At 42.1% G+C, this 20,821-nt stretch overlaps 1 protein-coding gene across 1 annotated transcript in view; it reads right to left on the reverse strand.

Moving 5' to 3' along the window:
- The window catches only part of SYCP1 (synaptonemal complex protein 1), a 105,795-nt gene that overhangs the window by 48,046 nt on the left and 36,928 nt on the right, over window positions 1–20,821 (reverse strand). Inside the window, exons 5-9 of the mRNA XM_061630603.1 lie at window positions 17,113–17,277; window positions 15,310–15,377; window positions 12,897–12,970; window positions 10,818–10,876; window positions 7,192–7,261 (exon numbers count right to left, since the gene is read on the reverse strand). Coding sequence (XP_061486587.1) covers window positions 7,192–7,261; window positions 10,818–10,876; window positions 12,897–12,970; window positions 15,310–15,377; window positions 17,113–17,277 — 436 coding nt within the window. The remainder of the gene's footprint in view (window positions 1–7,191; window positions 7,262–10,817; window positions 10,877–12,896; window positions 12,971–15,309; window positions 15,378–17,112; window positions 17,278–20,821) is intronic.

The following is a 20,821-nucleotide window of genomic DNA, read 5'->3' on the forward strand; positions in this document are numbered from 1 at the left end:
GGAAAATGACCAATTATCTGAACTCGGGAACCACCAACCCACAGCGTCTCCATCTTGCTAGGATTCCGACTCAGTTTATTGGCCCTCATCCAGCCCACCACCAAGTCCAGGCAGTGGTCCAGGGCTTCCACAGCCTCTCCTGATTCAGATGTTACAGAGAAATAGAGCTGGGTATCATCAGCGTACTGCTGACACCTCACCCCAAATCTCCTGATGACCACTCCCAAGGGCTTCATATAGATGTTAAACAGCATGGGGGACAAGATGATACCTTGCAGCACCCACAGCACAACCGCCAGGAGGCCAAAAGACAATCACCCAATGCTATTCTCTGAAAACGACCTGGGAGATAGGATCGGAAACTCTGAAAAACAGTGCTTCCGATACCCATCTCACCAAGTTGGCCAGAAGGATACTATGGTCAATGGTATCAAAAGCCGCTGAGAGATCAAGGGTAACAGGGTCATACTCCTCCTGTCCTTCTCCTGATAAAGGTCATCCATCTGGGCACCCAAGGCTGATTCAGTTCCATAATCAGGCCTGAACCCAGACTGGGATGGGTCAAGATAATCTGTTTCATCCAAGAGTACTTGCAATTGCTGCGCCACAACCCTCTCAATCACCTTCCCTAAGAAGGGGGTATTTGCGACCGGTCAGTAATTGTCGCAGACCAATGGGTCCAGGGTGGGCTTTTATAGGAGCAGTCGGATCACCACCGCTTTCAGGGCAGCTGGAACCCCTCCCTCCCGCAATGATGCATTGACTACCACTCAGTCAAACCCCCTCAGCAAGCTTTAATAAGCCAAGAAGGGCAAGGGTCGAGAGGACACGTTGCTGGCCACATCATCGTAACCACCTTGTCTACATCATCAGGCCACATCAACTGAGACCGTTCCCAAGAAGTTGCAACAGACACTGCACTGGACACCTCATTGGGGACTACAGTAGATGTGGATGGGGCATCAAGGCTGCTACGGAGGCGAGCAACTTTTCCCTCAAAGTGCCTTGCAAACAGTTCACAGTGGGCCTCTGAAGGGTCTAAGACTCTATTTCCTGGAGTTGATGTCAACAAACCCCTGACAATATGGAAAAGCTCCACTGATAGCTACTTGAGGATGTGATGGAGGCAGAGAAGAGGACCTCCTTTGCAGCCCTCACCGCCACACAGTAGGCACGGTTATGATGTTTTACTCATGCCCAATCAGCCTCACAGCACGTCTTTCATCACTTGTGCACTAGCCATTGTCCAGCCTGTTTCATTGCCCTTAGCTCACTGGTGTACCAAGGTGCAAACGAGGCTCCACAATGCCAGAGAGGGCACTCGGGGGCAACCGTGTCAAGAGCCCAATGCGCTCCACTGTTCCATAGCGTGACAAGGGCTTCAACAGCACCACCTGCTCTATCTACTGGGAACTCCCCCAGGGCATTCAGGAATCCAATGGATTCCTGAAGTCTCTGGGGGCAGACCATATTAATCTGTCCACCAATGGGGTCAATGGGGTGACATCCACCACCACCACCATCTCCAGACCACCCTTCCTCCATTTGGAGCAAAAAGCAAGTTGACAGTGTGCCCTGCCCTATGTGTCAGGCCGGTGACAACTTGAGACACAACCATGGTCGTCATGGCGGCCATGAAGTCCCAAGCCGGAGCACTAGTGGCAGCCTCAGCATGTACACTGAAATCACTCAGGACTATTGTTCTGGGGTTCTCCAATACCACAGCTGAGATGGTCTCCGCCAGCTCAGTCAGAGAAGCTGTCGGGTAGAATGGTGGACGGTACACCACTTAGTTTCCTGTCTCCGTGGCCCTACATCAGGTGCAGGCCCTCACAACCAGCTCCAAGACTGAGTGGCTTCCTGGTGACAGAGATGGAAGTTCTGTAGATCACAGCAACTCCTCCCCCCATCCCTGCAGCCTGTGCTGGTGTTGCTCCAAGTATGCAGATGTTGAGCCCCAGCTCTCCCAGGAGGATCAGGGAGGGGAGTCGGTCGAACCCCAGCTTCCCCAAATAGAGCAGGGAGAGGAATCAGAGGTAGATGAGGTTTTCGAGGACAATGGAGGGGGTGCAGTCGACAGTCTGCCAGTTCCCATGGACAGTCCTCCCGCCAAACCAGACCTCGCTCCACCTATAGGCACCCCAACAGAGCCATTGGGGGATGACCTGGCCTCTGCGAGAATTGGGAACAGTCAGACCCATTCAATATTTTTCACACAGGGCACATCTACTCCCCCTCTGTCTCACACCCAGGGAGGGCCAGCCTTCTGTCAGTTACAGACTCTTACTCTGAAGGCATCTGGCGACTTTCTCCTGTCATTCAGTTCACTGCACAGGTTCTCACCCTGCGCAGGAACTACACCCTCCCCACTACCAATCTCCTCCAGATTAGTTAGGAAAAAAGAAAGAAATAGTAGTGTCCTAGCCCTCAGGACTCCCTAAGGGGCTCCCCAAGGAACGACCCTGTCTGGTGTCTCCCCTTCAGTGGCGACCCCACTGGCAGCAGTCCCACCACCCAAGAGCAGCTGGGCTTTTATGCCTCTTGACCCAGCCAGGAGCTGATGCAAGAGGCTGCAAGATTAACTGCAGCCTCTCTCTGGAGCAAGGGTCAGGCAGGGCATCCCAGTCTATGCAGCACTTACCAGGGCCTTCAGCGGTCTCAAAAGACAGCAACCCAGAGGAGCAAGCAGCAAGCACCCAGATGCTCAGATACTCACTCCCAGGGCAGGTCTTCTTCAGTCTCCCTAGTGCTGCAGCTGTTCAAAAATACAGGCAAAAACACTCAAGGAGAGTACAAAGGAGGGCCAGTGAGGGGCATGGTGCAAGGAGAGTGGGTATGGCTAGGGAGGGGTGTGGCATGGGGAGAGATCTGAGGGCCAAATACAGAGGCTTGGACCACTGCATTTGGCCCCAAGGCCCAATGTTCCCCATCCCTGTACTCAGATCTTGGAAAAGTTACTTTTTTGAACGACAACTCCCATCAGCCCCAGCCAGCATGGCCACTGGATTGGGCTGATGGGAGTTGTAGTTCAAAAAAAGTAACTTTTCCAAGCTGTGCCTGTACTAAGCTAGAGTTTAGCACCATGTGCATAAGCCAAAATAAGCTGCTCTGAGTCTCAGGGTGGTGCACTCCCTTTGGCTTCAAGTAGACTTGTTTTAAACAAGCCATAGTTATGTTAAACACAGTTTGTTGTTTCAAATGAATTGATCAACTGATAACTTCCTCTTCCTGGTTGCAGAGGAGATGGGGGAGGATGATGGCACATAGATGGTTTAGCATGACATAATGCAACCAATGACTTGCATACATACAACCAGCAGCGTCACTAGCCGGGTGCGGGGAGTGTGGACCGCACCAGGGTGACACCATAAGTGGGGGGTGTCACCCAGAGTAGGGTTGCCATATTGCCCGGATAGCCGGGTTTTACCCAGATTCTTTGCATGCCACCCGGCACCTGTTTAGCCCCTTAGCTGGCCCGGATTCTCAGCTTTCATTTTAAAAAAAATAGTTTCTAGGTGGTACGGTTCTCGAGATATACATAAAAACGTCAGACCCACCCCCCGTTAAATCTTTTTTTAAACTACTGTATAGCACTTCGTAGCTTTAACCCCGCCCATTCAGGATTGCAGCCAATCAGTGAAGCGTTTGGTTGACCTGTGGCAGTGTCTAGTAAACCTCATTGCAAGGCCAGAAAATGGTGGTTTCCCCCCCTGCTTATCTGAAAATCTCATAAATTGGGTAAGTATATACATTTCATTTTTTTCCCCTCTTGTGTGTAGGAGTCAGATCCTGGGCAGTGTTTTGAAAACTTTCCCAGTACTTGCTTTTGTGGGGGTAAACACATTGCTAATCCCATACATCCAGAGTAAATCCCATTGAATTCAATAGGATTTACTTTTGAGTAGACATGGTTATGTATGTGCTGAAAATCGATGGGATTTTGGAGTGAATGTAAAAAAGAATTGTGTTTGTGTTCTCTTTCTGTGTCGTCGTCTCCCCCCCCCCCCAGTCCTATTTTAAAGCAAGTAGGCAGGGCTTACTTAGGTATTACAGTTTTTATTCTGCAGGAAACTAATACCGATTTTTTAAAAACTAATACTGATTTTTCTGCAATGACCAACTGGTTTGACAATAAACTATTATATGGGCTGTATGTATTTATACATCTGCAGTTTGTGTGTGTGTGTGTAGTCTTTCCAACAACCCTGTGAGGTAGGGCTGGAAACCAAGGCAGCTCACAACAAGAAATAAAGCCATTTAAAATACAATAACCATAAAAACAAGTATAAACAGTTGCAAAACAGCATAAAGTGGCATGATTCAGAATTTTGGGTTGTGTGAATGAAGTTGCTTATCACTTGAGGTTGCATTTCTGTCCCTGTTTGAGTAAGTTCCACTAAATACACTGGGACTTGCTTCTGAATAAATAAACCTAGGATTGCACTATGAATATCTTTACAGTTTGTGTAAATAATAAATATATTTGATAGTCATGCTTATATAAATATTTCTTCATTTATCATATTTTTGGGTTTGGGTTAGGAATCCTGACTGGTTGTGAGATGCTTAGTTTTCTGCCTTACTCATAGGAATCTTGTTGTGGTTGATATGGTATTACATTTAGGAAAGTGTTACTGCCTTTTGTGGTTTTTTTTCCTATTTGCATTTCACTTATCTTTAACCTCACTCCGTTACAGCCATAGAAGCAACAGCAGCATATGCAAGATAATTAACTCCCATTACTGATAAGAGCAAGAACTTATAATTATTATTTTAATTAAAACAAGAGGCTTATCAGTACTTTGAAGAGGACCAGATATTTATTTTCTTTCTGAGCCCAGGACTGGGTCTTTCATGATGCCTGGGGGGGGGGGAGCAGGAGAGTAGTCGGTAAGACAGACGTCCTGGCACTGGTAATCTAATTAGCAAGGTACGTGTGGGGTTGTTGCACACTTCCAGGCCCAGTTTCATTTTGAGTATGGAGGTGGAACCTGTGTAGATGTGGTTGATCAAAGGGAGAAGAAATTTTGAGTTAAGCAAAGCTCTGCTTTTATAAAACCTAAGAAACATACAGATACTTTGAATGTCTGAGTGCCTGCACCAGTGGAATACTGGAGGAACTTGTAAAACTTGCTGCAACAGTATTTAGAACTGAGCATGTGGTGTGAAAGACTCCTTTTCCTAACATTTTGGTTTGTTTTTCTCCATCCACCACATCTCTGAAATATATCGTGTATGTAATCGTTAACCGTACTGCTGCCCTGACTTACTTTATGTTTGTTGCTATTTTGTGTTTTTATTATGTTTTTATATTGATTGTGCATTTTTATTGTTTTTATTATATTTGTAAGCTGTGCTGAGCTCTGTTTTTAACAGCAGAAGGGCAAGATATAAATCTTAATCAATCAATCAACATTCCATAGTGTTGGAAACTAGAGTCTAGGCAGTTAAGGCTGAAAATGTTAAGTTTTTTTTAAAAAAAGATTTCTCACATCTTTCCCCAGTTTTTGGTGGTAATTCCTAGGCACAAAAACAAAACAACTGGACAATCCAAATATTAATATGCAAATAATTTGCATAATATGCAAATTAGCCTGCCCGGATTTGTGGAACTGGAATATGGCAACCTTATCCCAGAGCTGCCCCGCCCCTAGGCACCCTAGGTCTGGTACGGGAGGAGGTCCATGGGGGGTGACACCATGAGTTACCGCACCGGGTGACACCAACCCTAGTGACGCCACTGCATACAACCAATGTTGTAGTGGGTGGTGTAGTGGGGCTGCACTGTTCACCTGACCTCCCTCCAGCTGAGTCGCTGCTACATATTGTAAAGTTGCCCAAATAATTTAAATTTTAATAACCCTTGGCAGTCAGTGCTGTTTTGTGTAAAAAAAAATTATAGTTCTTAACTTTCTCACTCATGGGGCATATAAAGCTAACATATAGCAAACAGCTCTACACTGGCCAGAAATCATCTAATTTTAAAACCATCTGGCTGACCTGTGAGAAAAATTTTAAAAGAAGGATTTATTCCGAGATCTGTAAAGGGCGGATCAGGGATTAGAAAATTGCTCTGGCTGTAAAGGAGCTAATTAACAGAGTAAGACAAAGAGCAGGAGAAGCAAAACAATCCAGTCCAGAGATAAAAACATAAGAGGAGGCACAGCCAGGAAACTGCAAACACAAAAAATGTGACCAGCTTGACAGCAGTCCTCTTCTGATGCCTTTTACTGAGAGCACTAGAACACTGGAGCTGACAAGAACAAGGCAACTCTTGAGTGGTGCCTGGTGTGCCTGAATTGCGAAACAGAAGTAATTCCTGACACGGAACATGGTACATAGTGCTCCCCAATATGAATGTCATGTAATAGAAAATTCTATTAAAATTAGCAACTAAGTATGAAATACAAGCAATTCCATTGGTTTTGCTTCTTTCGTATTTATAATAAATAGATAACAAAAATGGAACAATTGGAAATCTTAAACTGAAACTTTTCTTTATTTAAAAGATTTTTAGTTCTCTCATTCAACTGTTTGACATTGCTTACAGGCACGGCAATTGTACAGGATCAAATGAGAAAATAGGTAAAAATCTAATTTATATAATTTTCTCAATCCTTTTTGATCATAAGAGCCCTGCTACATCAGACCAGACATCTGTCTAGTTTAGCATCCTGTTTCCCAGTGTCCAACCAGATGCCTATGAGAAGTCCACAAGCAAAGCCTGTTGTTCCCTGGCATCTGGAATTTAGAGACATTTCTGCCTCTGATCTTGGAGGCAGCATGTAGCAACCATTAGAATTAGAATTTGTCTAACTCCTTTTTAAAGCTGCCTAAGTTAGTGGACATCACATATTGTGGTAATTAATTCGACAATCCTTAGAGAGGCTTTTTCTACCCCTGGCCTGGTTTTTGACCTGATCTGGAAGAGACTCTGGTATTCATTACCACTTTTGGTTCACCTAGTTCAGCATTGTCTACATTGGACTAGCAGCAGCTCTCCAGGGTTTCAGACAAGAGTATTTCCCAGCCCTACTTGGAGATTGAACCTTGGACCTTCTACATGCAAAGCAGTTGGTCTATCACTGAGCTTCAATCAAGCTCTACTCTTCCCCCAAATTCCTCCCACCAGTAATTACTTTTTCTCTCAAGTCATTACACAAATGCATAAACTTTAAAAAAGATCCTCACATTTAACATGCAACTCCAATCTGGAGCGTTCTGCTTGTGCACGAAGTTCTTCAAAGGCCTGTATCATTCTCTAACAGATGTAAATAAAAAATTAGTAAGAACAGACCATCTTAGATATCAGCAACTATAAATACTTATTTTTTAAAAATTAGAATTACCACCTGTATAGAATGATAGAATAGTAGAGTTGGAAGGGGCCTGTAAGACCATTGAGTTCAAACCCCTGCTCAATCCAAATTAAAGCATAGCCGACAGATGGCTGTCCAGCTGCCTCTCGAACACCTCCCTATGTAATTGGTTCCACTGTCATATCGCTCTAACAATTAGGAAGTGTTTCCAGATGTTCAGTCGAAATCTGTCTTCGTGCAACTTGAGCCCATTATTCTGTGCCCTGTACTCTGGGACAATCGAGAAGAGATCCTGGCCCTCCTCTGTGTGGCTACCTTTCAAGTACTTGAACAGTGCTATCATATCTCCCCCCAGTCTTCTCTTCTCAAGGCTAAACACGCCCAGTTCCTTCAGACTCTCTTCATGTCAAATGTTGAAGAGCACTGGGCTCAGGATTGAGCCCTGCTGTAGCCCACTCGTTACTTCCCTCCACTTTGATAAGAAACCACTGATAAGCACTCTTTGAATTCGATTCTGTAGCTAATTGCAGATGCATTTGATAGTTGTTCCATCCAGCTCACATTTAGCTAGCTTACTAATCAGAATATCATGGGGCACTTTGTCAAAAGCTTTGCTGACATCAAGTTATATTGTGTCCACAACATTCCCGCAGTCTACTAGGGAGGTTACCCGATCAAACAATGAGATAAAATTAGTCTGGCAGGATTTGTTCTTCATAAATCCATGTTGGCTTCTAGTAATCACTGCACTATTTTCAAGATACTTAGATTGATCGCTTTATAATCTGCTCCAGAATATTCCCATGTATTGATGTCAGGCTGACTGGTCTGTAGTTCCCAGGTTCCTCATTTTTGAAGATAGGGGCAACATTAGCCCTCCTCCAGTCATCTGTCACATCATCCATCCTCCACGATTTCACTAAGTTAATAGATAGTGGTTCCGAGAGTTCTTCAGCCAGTTCCTTTAATAATCTAGGATGCAGTTCATCAGGCACTGCAGATCTGAACTCATTCAAAGTGATTAGGTATTCCTTAACCATTTGTCTATCAATTTCAAGCTGCAATCCTGTCCCCTCAACTTCATGTTTCCCAGGAGGGTCATAAACCCTCTTTGGGGAGAAGACTGAGCCAAAGTAGAAATTGAGTACTTCTGCCTTTGTCATCTGTTATCATTTTGCCATCCTCATTGAATAGCTGTACCACCATTTCTTTTCTCTGTCTTTTGCTATGGATGCATCTGAAGAAAGCTATCTCTGTTGGGATAAGCAAGCTTGCATGCTTTTAATAGAGAGATGTCCCTTCCAGCCAGAATTTAGGGACACCTCTATGCTTGTTTACTATGATGTAACTTCCTATTGATAGGTGTTATCTGCCCTTCTTCTCTTCTTCTTCTTTGTTAAAAGATGTTTTCTTATTAGCATAATTTTCCATTAAACCACAGGATAGAAAAGCCTCTATAGCAGCCTTTCCCAACCAGTGTGCCTCCAGATGTTGTTGGACCACAATTCCCATCTTTCCTGGCCACTGGCAACGCTGGCTGAGGCTGATGGGAGTTGTGGTCCAACAGCATCTGGAGGCACACTGGTTGGGAAAGGCTGCTCTATAGGCTTCTCTGCCAGATGATCCTAATCATGGACTAAATCTACTACCTACTTCTATCTTTTCTCTGCAAGCTACAGCCTATGTTTTCTGAACATATGAAAGGTTGTGAGTAAACATTCTTAATACTTTTTACCAAAGAAGACTGTCTCTGTTGTTTTTATTCAGCTAGCCTGTATGAGGGGAAGGTGGGCTGGTTAATTCTCATTCCACTTTGCAAAACATATACTCTGCTGAGAAATAGAACGAGCCGTTTCTATTTCATTTTAAACCAAATAATCTCCAACACAAGTCACGGATTTCTTGGAGGGGCAGTGTTTGGCAGAATTTGTCTCCCAACAGATACTGAGGTAATTGAAGTCCCCCATTACTACTAATCATGCCACCTTGAAACACAGGCAATTTGCTTTCAAAAGTTTCATCCTTGTCTTCTCCTTCATTGGGTTGTCAGTAGTAGACTCCAACCACCAAGTTCCTTTTATTCCTTGCCCCATTTATTTTAATCTAGATACTCTCAGTGGAGCTACCAAACTCATTCTGTATTTCTCTGCAGGGATATATATTTTTGACATATAGCGCGACTCTACCTCTCTTCCTATTCCTTGAACAAGTTATATCCTCCAATTGTTGTATTCCAGTCATGGGAGTCATCCCACCAAGTTTCAGTTATACCTATCAAGTCGTATTAACCCTCCTGTATTGTTCAAGTTCGTCCTGTTTGTTTCTCATACTCTGGGCGTTAGTATACAGACATCGAAGACCATGTGATTTACGGCCTGGCTTCTTTCCTAGATTTTTATGAAGAGTATTACTAGGCCCCATTAGAGCCATTCTCTCAGTTCCTGTTACTGTGCACAAGCCTTTATCAATCATTACCACCAACTTTATGTCTCCCTCCCCCTTAGAATTCAGTTTAAAGCTCTTCTGATGAAGTTCTCCATGTTGTGGCCAAACACATTCTTCCCAGTCCTTGTGAGGCGCAACCCATCACTTGCGAGCAGTCCATCTTCCAGGAAGCATAGCCTATGGTCCCAGAATCCAAATCTCTCGCATTGGCACCTGTAGTTACTCTCCAGTTAGAACATTTGTCAATATATAGATATTGATATTCTTTCTTAAGATATTAAAAAGTACCTACTAATTCAAAGCATTGCTGGATCATCTTTAAAAAGAAAAATGGATAATGTGGTTTTTGAGGAGAGAAGCAACAAGTGAGGGAGGGATGAATAACCCATTCCCCAGCTGCTTTTCTCCCAGCCACAGCAAACAAATCTACCCTAGCTAGAGAAAAGTGTCAGGGTGGGGAAAGGAGTGAGAGGAAGAGTGACAGAAAGAGTAAGGGCTAAGTGCTTACCTCACCACTATCATCAATTGTCACTTCTCTCAAATCACATACTCTCTAGCCACCTTTTGAATGTTTAGTGGAGACCCAGGTTCCTAGATCTGAGTCTGCCACCTAATATTTAATCCAGCCCTCAGTTAATGAAATAAACTGTTGAACGTCATTGCCATATTGATAGTACAGAATTCCAAGGCTAGGCATCTATCGGTAATTTCATATAGATATTAAAATCTGTGGTGATCCCTGTAGAATCTCAGGCAGCATAGCAACTGTAAGCCCCAAACCAAATTCTTGCAGGATGCTATCTGGCTCCTCAAATATCTCCAGGGCCAACCACTACTCACACCCCTCTCTTCTCCTTCTTTTAAAGTGCATTTCTATGTTTCATTTCTTCAAGAGACAATGAAACTGAGGGAGGCAAGAGTTCGGGGCACTGAGAGAGGATGGGATGATGTGGATTACATCACAGAATATTTTCCACCATCACAGAGGACTCCAGAGTGAATTCTAAGAAAAATGATCAATTATGTTGTTCTAAAATCCATTGCCTTCAGTACCTCAATGTTATTGTTAAGATCCACATACATCTGTCTCGTTTCTTCCTGTTCATGTTCATCTAAAATAAAATTAACAATATCACAAATAAAAATATTTAATATATAATGAATTCAGAGTTAAGTACAAACAATAGCAATGACAAACACAAATTGCCTATTATTTTAGTATTATTGCTCAAACTCTAGTAAGTCTGCAGAGACAGGATGGAAGTTTGTTCTTACCATAAACGGTATTTCTTCATGGATGACAAGAAGTCTCCAGGTGGGTGCTATAGCTCCCCCCACAGCTCAGAGACAGAAAATGCTTCAGCAAATGTTTTTTGCTCCTCCCTTATTGCTGAGGCTCAGTTTCATTCTTGGAAAGCTCCTATAACAGCCTCAGTTTAACAGAAAGAATAGAACATGTGGAAACACAACAGTTCTTAAGAAACATATTAACAGCAATTAACTAGACAACAACCCCAGGTATATGAGTAGACATGGCACTCAGTGACACTGTCCCATCCAGCCAAACAATAATGTTAGGGAGGGCCTTGGAGACCTCTTGTCATCCATGAAGAAATGCCGTTTACAGTAAGAACAAACTGTTCCTTCTCTCATGGATGACAGAGGTCTCCAAGTGGGACATACTAAAGCTACAACCTAGGGTGGGTCAGATGGAGGCAGGACCTGTTGCAGGACTCTGCGACCAAATGAAGCCTCAGCTGAGGCGTAGAGGTCAATTTTGTAATAGCATGTGAATGTAGAAGGACCAGGTGGACGCCTTACATATGTCTTCTATGGAAGCATTAGTGGAAAAAGCTGCCGAGGTAGCAGCTGATCTAGTGGAATGAGCAGTGAGTTGTAATGGTGAAGGCAGGTGCAGGGCTTCATACGCCAAAGAGATGCAGGCTCGAATCCACCTAGCTAAGGTATTGTGTGACACCTTCGGTGGAGAAGTGGAGAAATTTGACTGAGAGCTAAGTAAACTTTTTTTAAAACACTTAACAAATAGACGAAGTAAATAATGAGGTAAATAGATAAGAATGAGACACAAAAAATTTTGGTGAAAGACACCACAGGGAGGAAAGAAGCTTTTTCAGATAGGCAGACAGTCAAGTAGGATGTGATCTGAGCTGAGACAGGAAACAAAACTGAGCCTCAGAAATAAGGAAGGAACAAAAAGCATTTGCTGAAGCGTTTCCTGTTTCTGAGCTGTAGGGGGAGCTACAGTACCCACTTGGGGACCTCTGTCATCCATGAGAGAAATTATGCAACTAAGGAATCACAACTCAGAATGCCTTTCTAGTATATACTCCCATCATATGGACTTGCTGTACAGATTGTACTTACAAAAGAATAATCTCCAACTTATTTTTAAAGATGCAAAGGAACATTTGGAGTTGAAAAATTAAAAATCAGCACCTTGAATTCTTGCTTATAAGATTATAAACTGATGCATTTCCTGGACAACTAACCAGCAGAGCAGCCTCCAGTGTGAAGGTGACATTGGAGAAGATGCATGGCATTGAGAAAGTGGATAGAGAAAAGTTCTTCTCCCTCTCTCATAATACTACAACTCGTGGACATTCAAAGAAGCTGAATGTTGGAAGATTCAGGACAGACAAAAGGAAGTACTTCTTTACTCAGCGCATAGTTAAACTATGGAATTTGCTCCCACAAGATGCAGTAATGGCCACCAGCTTGGATGGCTTTAAAAGAAGATTAGACAAATTCATGGAGGACAGGGCTATCAATGGCTACTAGCCGTGATGGCTGTGCTGTGCCACCCTAGTCAGAGGCAGCATGCTTCTGAAAACCAGTTGCCAGAAGCCTCAGGAGGGGAGAGTGTTCTTGCACTCGGGTCCTGCTTGCGGGCTTCCCCCAGGCACCTGGTTGGCCACTGTGAGAACAGGATGCTGGACTAGATGGGCCACTGGCCTGATCCAGCAGGCTCTTCTTATGTTCTTATGTTATACACATTCTGTGAGAAGCCCCTCTGCACTCTTTTCTCCACGTGCAAAGGGATGATGATAATAATAATAATAATAATGTTTTAATTTTTGAAAAAAATGCAAGCACTATTTAAGAGATATTTACATTTGTTAGACTTCTCCAACAACTGCATACACCTTTCTTTGAGTAAGTTGCACAAATGTCTTGTAGCACTATTTCTAGAGAAAAAAAATAGTTACATAAGCATTAGATTCCTAGCATCATGTTTATTCATTATGCTTTAAAAAAGGAATCAAAATTGAAATCCTGTTAAATCAATCTCATCAAGATTAAAGGAGGGGAGGCAATAATAGTCATACAACCTCAAGTTATCACCCAATATAGTACATACACACAGCAGACAAACAGTTCCAAAGAGACCACAACATCTCCTGATGTACAAGCTCTCATACTGCTGCAGATACCTTGTTTGCATAGAAAACCCAATGGTGTACTAGCAGCCAGGACAAGGGTTCAAATCCTGCTGTGAAACACTGCCTCCACATAATTTCTATAACACTGTGCTCAAGGCATTTGCACTGCTGAATTTATAAGGAAAGCTAGCATTTTGCAAGGGATTGGGGAGCTACCATCCCCTGCCTTTGGAAGCCTTGTCAGAAGCTGCTACAGGAGAAGGGACTGTGAGTAACATCATGCAATGGATGTTTCCACCTACCCCTTGTTCTGCTTTTGGAAGCCTCAATGCTGCCTGAACTGGTAGTGCCAAAGATGAAATAAACCTGGGGAACCTGAAGCCATGACATTTGGTCAAATTCACCTGATTCTTGGCTAATTTGTAGTAGACTCAGGAGCAGTGGCTAGAACATTTAGGACCAAGGAGAAACTGTTTAAACTCCTTGTTCTTTTGCTACTGCCAGGAGGTATAATGTTGCTACATTTATTACAGTATACAGGCATACCCCGCTTTAACGTTCGTAATGGGACCAGAGTATACTTTAAGTGAAAATCTACTTTAAGTGAAGCAATTGTCTTCACTTGTACTGCACGCAATCACAACTAGATGGCAGCGGCGTCATGCCAATAAAATGTACGTTATTGCGAAGCGCGCGAACGTTAAGCGGGGTATGGGGACGTATGGAGCATGCACGTTATAGCGAGGCAACATTAAGTGAAGCAACGTTAAGCGAGGTATGCCTGTATTAAAATGCTATTTTTGTATGCTGTTATAACTTGCTATTATGTTGCTGCTTTATTATTGATGTTATTATGAAATTGTTTTTGTAATTGCTGATTTTGTGATGTATTGCTGTTCACCTTGTTGTAAGGTGCATTGAGCATTTTGTGTGTGTATGGGAATTGGTGGTGATGATGATGATGCTATTCACAATGATGAATGGAATTTCACAGTTGCAAACTCACAAGAGTGCCCCAAGAGCTGCTTGGTAGAACAGTGGGAATAAGCATCGCAATGGGAAACAGGGGGTTGTATCCAATGTAGCATTAAGTGAGCATCCTGTCAATGCAAGGATTTCCACTTGTGTAACGAGACTTCCTCCCCTCTCCTCTCTCTGCACATCTCTAAATCTGTTCTAGGAGTTCCCACAATTATTATTTTATTACTAGTGGAGCAGAACCCACTTGCTCGCTTTGCCTACCTGACCCCAAACACACACACCAGGCACCCCCAAACACACATGGACACACACACACACACAGGGACTCTCTCGCATACACACACACAAAGACACACAACCCAAGCATGTCCAAATATATACACACACCAGACACTTCCAAACACACACAAAGAGACTCACTAATTGACAGCCAATGCGATCAGTCCAGGATTGGTGTAGTATGATCAAACCTCATACAGTAGGGCCTCACTCATATGGCGGGTTACATTCCAGACCCCCGTTGTAAAGCAAAAACCGCTGTAAAGCAGAACTCATTGAATAGAATGGTGCGTAATGCCCGAAAACCGCAGTAAAAGCGGAACAAGCGCCGTATGAGTGGGGCTTGCGTCTAATTGAGACAGCTGTATTAGCGAATCGCTGAAAAGCGAATTGCTGTAAAGCGGGGCCCTACTGTAAGTCAACAATCTCCCTGCTGAATTCTGCACTAACTGCAGTTTCATAGCTGTTTTCAAAGGCAACAGATTTTGCCCTCTGGAGCAGATTTGGGGAGAGGAGGAAGTCCCATTGCACAAGCAGAAATCCTTAGGCTGTTGGGACAAGTTACTTGAATACTCCCCATCAACTCTTCTTCCATTTAATCCAGATTTCCATTTCTGGAAAAAACACCTGTTGCCAATGGTATGTTTGTTATATCTCAATAATCCATTTGCCTAGTAGCTCAGTGGGAAAGAGCACTACAACGGGAAACAAGATTTCTCTCTCATTTAATCCTGATTTTCCTTTTCCAGGGAAATCCAGTAAGTAAAAAACATCCAGTAAGTAAATATCTTGTAACAATAAGTGTGAGGAGAATCGATTATTAATTTTCTCAAATAATAACATAAATTGAAGATTACATAAATTATTCTACTAAAATTACTTACTCTTGTAGAAGATCTTTATTTTCACGTATTTCATCTTCCAGTTTTAGGCTTAGCTTTTCATTTTCAAACTAAATTTACAAAACAAACAAACAAACAAAAAGCATGTTTTTGTCTCCATGGACTAATGATTACTCTCAAATGTAAAAATATGTCAGTTTCTTGGCATACGTATTTATTAGACTTGGCTAGTGGATTATGTAATTTATTATATTTTTAAACTTTCACCTGCATCTGTGAAAGCTAGAAAGAAACTTTAAAAAAAAGGAAGTTGGATCCACTTCTCCCTGCCAAATCAAAGATCTGCAGGAAAACTACAATACCCTTCCTTCAGCTCACTGAGTGTGGGAGGCAATCACTTCTATTTTACATTGATTTTCTCTCTCCTGTGACCAATTATAAAGACGTTTCCCCAATATACTAGAATAAAACTTTATTTTTGAAAGAGATGTTTTAGATGCTATTCATATTGCTGTGATATCCAAGAAAATAACTGAAATCAAGTTACTTAATATCACCCTTTATTTTTTCCTTGTTTTTATTAAATCTATTTTATTAGTCACAATACATTTTCTCACAAAGAGAAAATTGTAAATATTACATATTAATTAAAAATAAAATTATTTGGTTGCATGGAGCTGGTAATATTGATTATTTGGGGGCAGATATTCTTAAAATCTTCACATCAAAAGTCATGGGATATTTTTCTGTCAATACTAAGTATAATTTAAATTCCATTAAAACCTTTTAAAGACATGATCCATTGCAGTGCAGACACAAGCCAGTTGTACAGCTCTGCCCCTCAGCTCACATTCACAAATTACACTGCAACAACTACTGCCCTGGGCTCCTGCTGGGAGAAAGGGTGGGATATAAATAAAATAAATAAATAAATAAATAAATAAACTACAACAATACTTGGAATGATAGTTTATTTATTTATTATTTGAGTTATATCCTGCCCTTCCTCCCGGCAGGAGCCCAGGGTGGCAAGAGTTTTATTTACAGTTACAGTATTTTGTTTTGTAGGACCCCCTTTTGTGGAACTGATATTATTCTGTTCCATTTGGAAAGGATTTACTTGTTTTTAATAGTTTTATCTTATTTTATAATTGTATATTATATTGTTTGTAACTCCACCCTGAGACCTAATGGTGAAGGGCAGATAAGAAATCTTATAAATACATTTTTGGTATCCTCATCCAGTCATCCCTGTCACCCAGGTACAAGTTACTCAAATTCTAATAGTAACTTGGATTGCAATCCTAACCTGCACCCTCAGGGGTTTGCAGAGTCACCACTGCATTCACAGCCTGGCCATTCACAGCAGCCATAGCAGAAGGGGGTGGGGGGAGAACAATTGGGCCTGACTAGTGCAGCATTCTGTTTTAGATCCAGTAAATCCCAGGCTGACTCAGCCCGGTCCCCTCCCTGCCCTCAAAACACCGTTTGGGGGTTTCTGCTGAGCTCCACTGATGGGGATACAGCCAGCATCCCACCTGCCCATTTGGTTGCCAGCTAGCTCAGCTGGCAAAGGTAAGTGGAGGCATATCTCTATCCAATACAAAGCCCAGCACAAGTGATTACTCTGTTAATCTCAGCTCAGCATGAGGACTGCATGGGTAACAGGGAAGAGCACACAAACCTCCTGTTCTCAGTAACAGCCCACATTCACATTCACTGAGGGAAAGGGTGCAGTCTGCTAGCTATAATGATCCCTTCAAGTGCAGACACTGCACCCATGTTAGGATGGATCATGCCCTACATTTTAGTATTTGTACATTTCAAACTGTTGTATACACTTGCCTGTAATTCTTGAATGGCTTTACGTAGTGCTTCTATTATCTTTCTATTTTCTTGCAGTTTTCTTTCCTTTTCCTTTACTTCGTATTCTATATTGATTTTCCATCTCTTGATCTTTTCAGCTTCTTTATAAAGCCTTGAATAAAGCTCATTCATTGTCTCCATGTTCTATAAAGGCAGGTTTAATGATTTAATCTCACATATTATTTAAATATAAGGTTTCTAATGAAGTTTATTAAAACGATCTAGAGTTAGGGGTGAGCAGTGAGGAGGCCAAGTTTTTGATTGATACGAAAATGTTCAGGGTCATTAAAAGAAAAATGGATTGCAAAGAGGTTCAAATGGATCTCTCCAAACTGAGTGAATGGGTGGTAAAATGGCAAAAGCAGCTCAATGTAAACAAATGTAAAGTGATGCATTTTGGGTCAAAAAATCTTAATTTCACATATACATTTATGGGATCTGAACTGGCAGTAATTGACCAGGACCAGACCTTGAGGATGTAGTGGATAGCTTGATGAAGATGTCAATCCAGTGTGTAGCAGCTGTGAAAAAGGTAAATTCCATGCTATGGATCATTAAGAAAGGAACTGAAAATAGAACTGCCGGTATAATGCCATTATACATATCTATGGTGTGACCACATTTGGAATACTGTGTACAGTTCTAAAAGATATTGTAGAGTTGGAAAAGCTTCAGAAAAGGGCAACCAAAATGATCAAGGGGATGGAGCAACACCCCCACAAGGAAAGGATGAAGCCTTGGGGGCTTTTTGTTTAGAGAAAAGGTGAGTAATAGATGACATGATAGAAGTGCATAAAATTATACTTCGCATAGAGAAAATGGATAGAAAAACATTTTTCTCCCTCTCCCATAATACTAGAACTCACGGACATCCAATGAAGCTGAATGTTAGAACGTTCAAGACAGACAAAAGAAAGTACTTCTTCACACAGTGCACAGTCAAAACTATGGAATTTGTTTGGGAGGCACTGATGGCCACCAACTTGGATGGCTTTAAAAGAGGATTAGACAAGCATATGGAGGATGAGGCTACCAATACCTACTAGCCATGAAGGCAATGCTCTGCCTTCACGGTCGGAGGCAATATGCTTCTGAATACCAGTTGCTGGAAACTGCATGAGGGGAGAGTAGTCTTGCATGCTTGAAGGTCCTGCTTGTGGGCTTCCCATAGGCATCTGGTTGGCCACTGTTAGAACAGGACACTGACTAAATAGGCCATTGGACTGATCCAGCAGTGTCTTCTTATGTTTTTAAGTTTTTATTTAATTTTCAGCGCCCACATGAGCCATTTAAATTTCACTTGAAGGCAATGGTAAACCACCTCTGAATACCGCTTACCATGAAAACCCTATTCATAGAGTAGCCATAAGTCGGAATCGACTTGAAGGCAGTCTATTTCATTCACCAAAGACAGTATGAAATATATAATGTAATAAGGCATCATTAATAATGAATCAATTAATTAATGCATTTAAAATGTTTATATATTGCTTTTGATGAAAACATGAGAGCCAGTGTGGTGTAGTGGTTAAGGTGCTGGACTACGACCTGGGAGACCAGGGTTCGAATCCGCACACAACCATGAAGCTCACTGGGTGACCTTGAGCCAGTCACTGCCTCTCAGCCTCAGAGGACAACAATGGTAAACCCCCTCTGAATACCGCTTACCATGAAAACCCTATTCGTAGGGTTGCCATAAGTCGGGATTGACTTGAAGGCAGTCCATTTCTATTTTCTATTTTGATGAAAACATCTCAAGGGAGTTTACAATAAAAGTACAACAATAATAAAAAAATAAATCCAGTCAGTACAAAATGAACTAAAACGTTACATCAAAAAGCTGGTATCAAAAGCCAGCAAAGACCTCAGTAAACAAATAGGCTTTTAGTATGCACTGAAATAGTATCACTGTCCGTCCTTGCTGTATTTCAACTAGGGGGAGGCTATTCCAGAGTGTGGGCACCCCAACAAAAAAGGACCTCGTCTTGGTTGCCACAAGATGAACTTTTGCAGACTGTGGAACAATCATGAGGGACACAGTAGATTACCTGAGTGAATGGAAAAGTCTATACAAGAGAAGGCTTCCCTCATACGACCTGGTCCCAAGTTGTCTGGAGGCTTTATAAACCTATACCAAAACCTTAAATTTGGCCCTGCGGTATACTGAGAGCCAGTTCAGCTCTTTTAATAGTGGTGTTAGCTGCCCACAGCCAGGACCTCTGCTCAGCAATCTAGCTGCTGTATTCTGCACTAGCTGCAGCTTCTGGGCTTTAAGGGCAGCCTCATATAGAGCACTTTGCAGTAATCAAGCATAGGTCACTGTAGCAAGGCTATCACTGTCCAGAAACTGCAACAGCTGGTATGCCATTCTTTATTCCAAAGAATGCAGCTAACAAAATTATTGAGCACAATACTTCCAATGACAATCATGGCAATTATTTTCTTTAGTTGATTCCCCCATCCCACCCCCAGTATTAATAATAACCTATAGAAAATTGTGAAGTATTGTGAGTAGAATTATTTTCCAAATTTATAAAAAGTTAATTTTAGGAAACCCATTAAGTTTTATATGGACATTTATTTCTGAACAGCAAGACTGAGGCTATCAAGAGGCTAGATCAGGGATGGCCAACTTAGTGCTTTAAGAAACTAACAAATTACATGTAAATATGTGTGAGCCCTCCCATTTTTTAAAAATGAAATGCCACTTTAGGAAAATGGAGTTTAGATCATGAGAAGTGAGGTAGAGAGAACTTAACCCTGTCTCTGCCTGCCATTTCTCCACTCGAAATATTCCCCTCTCCCAAAGCAGTTCTCCCCTTCCCTCGCCAAGTGGTTCTGTTTGACCAGTTGGCAAGGCCCAATTACACACATTTGCATGTGACAAGTAACTAGCCCCTACTGAGTCACATTGTTCTCTAATCTAGACAGTAATCAAGGCTGCATACACACTAATCTGTTTGTAGCACAAGCATGTAGGGTTTTTCCCCCAATATGGGATAGTTCATGTTTGTCCTCAACATGCTGCTTTCAATCTAGATTCTAGATCCTGTCATCCACAAGGGCAGGTGTGGTTACTTGATGCATGTTTGAAAGCCTTCCCCTTGATTAAGTTAGCCACACCTTTTTCTCCCTGCACATGCCTAGGTGAACGAAGAAGAAAGTCGTATGCACCCAACCACAATGTCATTGGGCAGGTGTGGATACATTCCTCGTTGCCGGGTCTGCCTACATCTGTTTTCATCTGTTTTCAAATGCACACACTGTGGGGTGATGCAGAATCAATCTGCAATTAGATTTTCCTCCAAAATGAAACCAATTTCTCAAGTGTTTTTTAGAGCAAAAAAATATGCAACAGATTTAGATTGTGTGTGGACGATGTAGAAAAAAACAAGTAGTCGCCATTGATTCTAGCATAAAATGTGTGTATGAAGCCCAAAAGGGCCAAGAAGGGAGATTCCATAATAAAGTTGGCATCATGTAGCAGTAAAGTTTTCACATCTGTAGAACACGTGGCCAGGAACAATATTACATGCAAATATGTAACTTTAATATGTTAAATTAAAAACCCGAAAGAGATATGTAATATTAAAACCAGAAATCTCTGTTTCTTACTAAGTGAAAATATTTGTATAGATCCACAAAGAGCCAAATAAAATTGCTTTCGTGGCTACATCTTGCCAGTAAT

This window comes from Rhineura floridana, chromosome 6, assembly GCF_030035675.1.
Source record: "Rhineura floridana isolate rRhiFlo1 chromosome 6, rRhiFlo1.hap2, whole genome shotgun sequence".
Classification (NCBI taxonomy): domain Eukaryota; kingdom Metazoa; phylum Chordata; class Lepidosauria; order Squamata; family Rhineuridae; genus Rhineura; species Rhineura floridana.